Raw genomic sequence first — 7,265 nt, 5'->3', positions numbered from 1 at the left:
AAGACAGTAGTGGGAAAAAAAAGTACTTGCATGTTTTTACTCAAGTAAATGTATCAATACTGCAATGTAGAAATACTCCCATTGCAAGTAAAAGTCCAGAATTCTAAATGTACTTGAGTAAAAGTACAACAGTTTTGGCATCAAAATGTACTTTAACAGGTCCATTTGGTTCCATTTGTACACTCTCAGAGTTAAATTAACATTGATTTTACAATATAAAATGGGGGTCCCAGAGATAGAAAAAACATTAAATGGGGGTCCGTAGACTAATGCATGTCAAACTGGGGGTCCTTGAAATTAAACTGGTTGAGAATCTCTGCTAGAGCCGTACAAATCTTCTCTTATGGGGGTCCCTGTCATGTCTTTTTAAACGGGGGGTCCGCATGTTAATTAGTGTCAATTTGGGGGTCCTTGACATGAAAAAGTTTGGGAACCACTGCAGTAGAACACGTATCAAAGCTGAAGGAAACGTTGAAAACAATTACAACGAAAATGGACCACTGGCCCGGCGGCCCGGCGCCGTCATGATGGATGGTGACGCCGGACGGAAAGGCGCAGCGCGGCAGATCGCAGTGGGCGGGCGGGGCTTACCGGGATTGGGGTTGTCCTGCAGCGCCACCACGAACTTTGACCTCTTCCTCAGGCCTTCCAGGAAGGTCACCACGAGGTCGCGGATGTCCTCTGCGTTGTTGGACGTGAAGGTGTACTCCTCTCCTTTTATGGTCGTCAGGGTGAAGCTCTGACCCTGTAGCTTACCCCCTCTGAGAGGGAGAGAGAGAGAGAGAGAGAGAGAGAGAGAGAGAGAGAATTATGATAGATATAACGATGGAGAGGAGAGGATATTTCCATACTCACTGCAGAGGGGCCACATTGCATGCATGTCGTAGCAAAAATAGCCAATGCGACGCGTTTTGAACTAATAGATCGGCTATTTTTGCTATATTTTAAATTTAAATCCTGAATAATGTTTTGCTATTTTTAATTGGGATCCTGAAAAGTCATTTTAACTAAATACAAATATATTGGACATAAAAAAGACAATACAATTATTTGTAATACTACTCAGAAAGCTACTAATTTCGACTGTAAGTAATTAAAGCGGGTCATGTTTGCATGTTTGGAATTGTAACAGCTGAAATCAACGGGCCCATGTATGTTTTGGGTGAATACAATAACATTTGCGGGACCCGTTACATAGTGATTATTCACTTCCTGACCTTCGGTTTCCGAGTGAAACGACTTTCAAAGTAAAGGTGTACCCAATAGAAAATCAATGTGCGGCGGTCCTGGAGTACACAATTCAGACACCAGATGGGGGTGTTGGTGGTAAATGAGTTAAGGTTGTGAGGGGCAGCTTTTTGCTGCTCGCGTATTACAACTCCTAGCATGCCTCTCACCTGGTGCTGGAGACCACAGTGATTTACATAGAACTACTACAACTCCCAGCATGCCTCTCACCTGCTGCTGGAGACCGCAGAGATCTCTGGGAAGGAGAGTTCCAGGAGGACTTGCTCCTGCTCGTCCACAAAGTAGACTCCGGTCCAGTTGACTGCAACGATCACGTCGTTCTTGGGCAGGCTTGGACCTACAGGTGTCGCCAGAGAGACAAGGACAAGACATTACTACAATACTAAAACCACAGAGGGCGCCAGAGAGACAAGGACAAGTCATTACTACAATACTAGCCAGGGCAGCATTCCTTTTCGGGTTTATGATCCGGTCGGGAGCGGATGATATCGCTACGTCATGTTGTAGTATTGTTTTGTAGTCATCAATAATGTTTCTCAATAAAAGCTGCAGGCTACGAGAGCTTTTATTGTTTTTATCTTTTATTGAGAGACAAGGACAAGACATTACTACAATACTAACACCACAGAGGGCGCCAGAGAGACAAGGACAAGACATTACTACAATACTAAAACCACAGGGGGTGCCAGAGAGACAAGGACAAGACTTTGCGGTGCGTCCAGTGTGGCCGGACCGCATGGTTCATCGCAATGCCATGCCAATTATGAAAATTGCTCAACATATGCAAGATCTACAAGCAGATCTACAAGCTCATAGCGCGGCACCGAGTGCCACGCTATGAACTTGTAGGTCTGCTATTTTTTAAAAATCGTGAAAATGCGGCACAAATCTTTGAATATGATATTCTTTCAGAGCCTTATAGCTCTAAATGGGTTAACACCATATCGCCCACAGCCCTCCTCCTCCTCCGACGAACGAACGAACGCTGACCTGAGAACTTGAAGGCCTCGTAGAAGCGCGAGAAGAGCAGCGGCCACTTGTAGCGGGCGAAGTCCACCACCTCCTCCTTCACCTTCTGGGGGTCAAATCTCTTCTGAGCGTAGATGCCCTGGTGGACACACAACACAACCGGACGGCAAGGAGAATTAGTATAAAAAAACAACTGAGAAAACTAGCGAAATAACCTAAAATAATAAAAAAAAAATTCGTTTTTCTCATTACCAACACTAACTGAATATATATTTTTAAATGGCATCTTTTGTTGAGTTTTTATCACAAAATATAGACCTTTTTGAATCACCAAATAACCCAAAGTAGGAAAAAAAGTTAAACTAACTCTAAAACTAATACAAAACTAAACTAGGCGTTGTCACAAAAATAAAACCAAATAAAAATGAGCAAACCCGCTCTAAAAACGAATTAAAACTAACTAAATTAGAAAATAAATTGTCAAAACTAACAATGAAAAATCCAAAACTAGGTCAGATCACAGAGTGCCGCGCACGTTAGGCACTATGTAGGTCTGCTATTTTTTTTTAATCGTGAAAATGTGGTGCAAATCTTTGAATATATATTCTTTCAGAGTGAACGTTTTTAACTCAAATCTTTGCTTCTGGGAGGTCCCTGGAACAACATATTTACAGATGGTGGCCAATTTCATATAATTATGTGGAATTGTTTGAGAACCACTGATATAGAAACATGAGGTTTTTCAGAAAACTGTCATGATTTTAGAAGACATGTTGTAGAATGGTCCTCAGGTCTAAATGGGGTTAAAGGGCAGTCCCCCCGCTCTGACCTCTGGCCTATAATAGCGACAGGCGGCCTGCCCAGGTATAGCCTACCTTCTTGTGGGCGGCCATGATGAAGTGGGCCCACTTCTCCACCGTCTTGGCGGTGCTGATCTCGCGGTCGGGGACGTAGGATGGGATGAGGCTGAGCAGACGCTCCAGGAGGATCTCAGAGCCGTAGTCCACGTAGTACTGCTGAGAAGCTAGCTCCGCCAGGTCATCCTGGATGGGAGGGGGGGAGAGAGAGAGAGAGAGAGAGAGTGAGAGAGTCAGATAGAGGCTCTCTGAACTTGACCGCCGCTGGACTCACCCTATCACAGCTATACTCTCTGAACTTGACCGCCCACTCGACTCACCCTATCACAGCTATACTCTCTGAACTTGACCGCCCACTCGACTCACCCTATCACAGCTATACTCTCTGAACTTGACCGCCCACTCGACTCACCCTATCACAGCTATACTCTCTGAACTTGACCGCCCACTCGACTCACCCTATCACAGCTATACTCTCTGAACTTGACCGCCCACTCGACTCACCCTATCACAGCTATACTCTCTGAACTTGACCGCCCACTCGACTCACCCTATCACAGCTATACTCTCTGAACTTGACCGCCCACTGGACTCACCCTGTCGCAGCTATTCTCTCTGAACTTGACCGCCCCCTGGACTCACCCTGTCGCATCGGTACTCTCTGAACTTGACCGCCGCTGGACTCACCCTATCACAGCTATTCTCTCCTAACTTGACCGCCCCCTGGACTCACCCTATCACAGCTATTCTCTCCTAACTTGACCTCCCCCTGGACTCACCCTCTCGCATCGGTACTCTCCGAACTTGACCCCGCGTACGATCTGCTGGTAGATGAGGTTGGTGGCCACCAGGTCGTCCGTGGGGAGGTGCCACGGCGTGAAGATCTCCTTCCTGAAGAACAGCCTCCAGGGGGCGTTTCTCTCCTGGGCGCCCTGCTCCTTGGCATACTGCTCACACTGGGAGACGGCGTCCATCACATGGTCGTTACCGCTGCCCAGGGAAGACACCTGGATGAGAGAGAGAGAGAGAGACATAGAGAGATCACATGGTCGTTATGAGGAGAGAGACATAGAGATCACATGGTCGTTATGAGGAGAGAGACATAGAGATCACATGGTCGTTATGAGGAGAGAGACATAGAGATCACATGGTCGTTATGAGGAGAGAGAGACATATAGAGGTCACATGGTTGTTATGAGGAGAGAGAGACATAGAGAGATCACATGGTCGTTACCGCTGCCCAGGGAGGATACCTGGATGAGAGAGAGAGAGAGAGAGAGAGAGAGAGAGAGAGAGAGAGAGAGAGAGAGAGAGAGAGAGAGTCCGGCAGCCGACAGGCTTCTATTGTTTAACCCATCTAGGCCTGACGTCGAAATTAAAAAAATGTCATCTAAATACTGACAGTTTTCTGAAATACCTGTTTCTATATCAGTGGTGCTCAATATTTCATGTCAAGGACCCCAAAAATTATATGTAATTGGCCTCCGCCAATTACATATAATTCCAGCTTTTAGATTTTTGAAAATAATTGGGTGGGAACCCCTTTTGGTGTTTAAACTAAGCATTATGTTATACTTTAGCTATTGAAAAATAGCAGATCTAGGTCTGCTATTTTTGAAAAATCGTAAAAATGTGATGCAAATCTTTGAATATATATTATTTCAGAGTTTCTGTTTTTAACTCAAATCTTTGCTTCTGGGCGTCCCCAGAAGAACTTATATTTTCAGATGGGGGGTCGGCGGCATATTACATATAATTTTTGGGGTCCTTGACATGAAATATTGAGAACCACTGATGAGGTTTTTCGGGGGGAAAAAACATTTAAAAAAGACATTTTTAAAATGTCAACGTCAGGCCTAAATGGGTAAAGGTAACGTTCTCCAATAACCCTAACCCTGACCTTGTCGAACAGAGCGATGTAGAGGGAGAAGCCGAAGCGGTCCTGCAGGTTGATCTTGTCCGACAGAGCGTTGCACAGCTCCTTGGCCGTGGTGGCTGAGTCGGTCAGCAGAGTCTTGGTGGTTCCGTCCATGAAGGTGACCGGCAGCATGATGGGCTTCTTGGACTTGGTGGCCTTGCAGAGAGAGAGAAGATACATAGACGGAACGTCAGTGTTGTTTTTTGGCTAGGAAATTTTTATTTTAGTTTTAGTCATAGTCTCTTGAATATAGTTTTCATTTAGTTTCAGTTGATTTAGTCGACTAAAATGTATTTTGGCGGGCCTTGATGCCGTCGTAATGACTGTTTTTACACTTGCTGAAAATAGCAGATCTACAAGCTCACAACGCGTCGCGTTGCGGCGTGCGTGCGTGCGTGCGTGCGTGCGTGCGTGCGTGCGTACTTGTAGCTCCAGCCAGGAGGGGGGCTGCGTTCGCGGTCCGTTGGCGAACGTGCGTCGGAGTCTCTCCTCGCAGTAAGGTGCGTAGCCCGGCGGACCACCGCTGATGTAGTTCCTCAGATACTGTAGTTTAAAACACAGAACACGTAGTTTAAAGACACGTGAAATACATTCATAGTGTAACGTTGATGTAGTTCCTCAGATACTGTAGTTTAAAACACAGAACACGTAGTTTAAAGACACATGAAATACATTCATAGTGTAACGTTGATGTAGTTCCTCAGATACTGTAGTTTAAAACACAGAACACGTAGTTTAAAGACACATGAAATACATTCATAGTGTAACGTTGATGTAGTTCCTCAGATACTGTAGTTTAAAACACAGAACACATAGTTTAAAAGACACATGAAATTCCTGTAGTACAGAACACGTAGTTTAAAGACAGAGCTTTGTAGTAAAAAGATAACGGTTCTGTTCAGAATTTATTGTCTCCCGTCTTTCCACAAAACTAGAGCGGTGCCCGTTGGAGCCTCTACAGCGGTGCCCGTTGGGCACTGGCCTACTTGGAACGATGCAAGTTGGAAATGCATGTGGGATCTGAAAAATCTTCCTCCTTATATAACAACTAGAAAAAGTGCCCTTCTGGGCACAGGTCTCCACCAGGAGGATAGGAGTGTGTGTGATGTTTGGCAAAATGTTTATGAGTGATATAAACATGTTTGTTTGTTTTTTGCAACATTTTTCTTCATTGTGTTGAGGAAATGCAGAGTCAGATCACTCATAGCATCTCTGAGGATAGAATTCTGGATGAGCAGGACATGTGCAGCATTTTGTACAAAACGGGCCACTCCTGAAGACTTTGGAAGGCAATCTTAGCCAATCAGTGTAGAATCTGAGAAATCAAACAGACTCGTCACATGACTACAGAGATCATGTATACCGATTTGCATGAGATTTGGATGAAATCTGTGCGACTAATATAAACAATGTGTTTTGCAGAAATCGGCCTAATGGTGGCGCTATAACCGGCAGATGTGGAGGGATGCAGGGAAAATGTTTTTCCATGCCTCTAGGGAGTGCGCATACAAAGTTGTACACAGAACGATGCAGTTATAGGTAAAAACAGGAATTGCCCTGTTATAGCGCCACCATGAGGCTGGTTTGGAAAATAAATTGTGTCATGTCGTCCTCAGCCTAGTGGAAATGTGCGTGTATAATTTCACGGAAATTGCACACTGTGTTTGTGATTTGTGGCATTTTGTTCGAAACGGACCAATCATGTGAGCTTTGGAAGCGAATCTTAGCCAATCAGGAAGGAAGATGGGAAATGGTGCAGATCCGTGTTGATCACATAACTATGGAGATAGTGTATACCGAATTGTGTGATGTATGGATAAAATGTGTACGAGTAATCTACATAAATGTGTTTTGCCTAAATCGGCCTCATGGTGGCGCTATAACAGGCCGTTGAGGAATATTTGGGCCAAAGGTTCGTCGTTGGCATCCAGGGAGTGTGTGTGCAAAGTTTGGCATGGATAAGGCCAATGGTGCCGGAGATTAGCTGGTAACAGACGGACGGAAGGAAGGAAGGACGGACGCACACACACACACACACACACACACACACACACACACACACACACACACACACACACACACACACACACACACACACACACACACACGGACGGAGTGCAAAACATACGCTCTCCCCATGCCTTCGGCCTGGTGGAGACAATAAGAGCTGATGATGATGTTTTAGGGTGGGAAAAAAATCATGGCACTCCATCTTTAAGCTACTCATTTAGACCTTAGAGTATATATGAATAGAGACGGCACCCGGAGGAAAC

The 7,265-nt window shown here is 45.1% G+C and overlaps 1 protein-coding gene across 1 annotated transcript in view; it reads right to left on the bottom strand.

Moving 5' to 3' along the window:
* Nucleotides 1-7,265, bottom strand: part of LOC306932898 (unconventional myosin-VIIa-like) — a gene marked incomplete at its 5' end in the record, with an annotated part of 67,389 nt that overhangs the window by 11,339 nt on the left and 48,785 nt on the right. Inside the window, 7 exons of the mRNA XM_079514874.1 lie at nucleotides 486-761; nucleotides 1,459-1,585; nucleotides 2,239-2,356; nucleotides 3,093-3,260; nucleotides 3,854-4,081; nucleotides 4,975-5,148; nucleotides 5,416-5,535. Coding sequence (XP_079371000.1) covers nucleotides 486-761; nucleotides 1,459-1,585; nucleotides 2,239-2,356; nucleotides 3,093-3,260; nucleotides 3,854-4,081; nucleotides 4,975-5,148; nucleotides 5,416-5,535 — 1,211 coding nt within the window. The remainder of the gene's footprint in view (nucleotides 1-485; nucleotides 762-1,458; nucleotides 1,586-2,238; nucleotides 2,357-3,092; nucleotides 3,261-3,853; nucleotides 4,082-4,974; nucleotides 5,149-5,415; nucleotides 5,536-7,265) is intronic.

Source organism: Electrona antarctica (assembly GCF_951216825.1).
Source record: "Electrona antarctica genome assembly, chromosome: 11".
Taxonomy (NCBI): domain Eukaryota; kingdom Metazoa; phylum Chordata; class Actinopteri; order Myctophiformes; family Myctophidae; genus Electrona; species Electrona antarctica.
The sequence above is the reverse complement of the archived record's forward strand: the minus strand, read 5'-3'. Positions and strand labels throughout refer to the sequence as shown.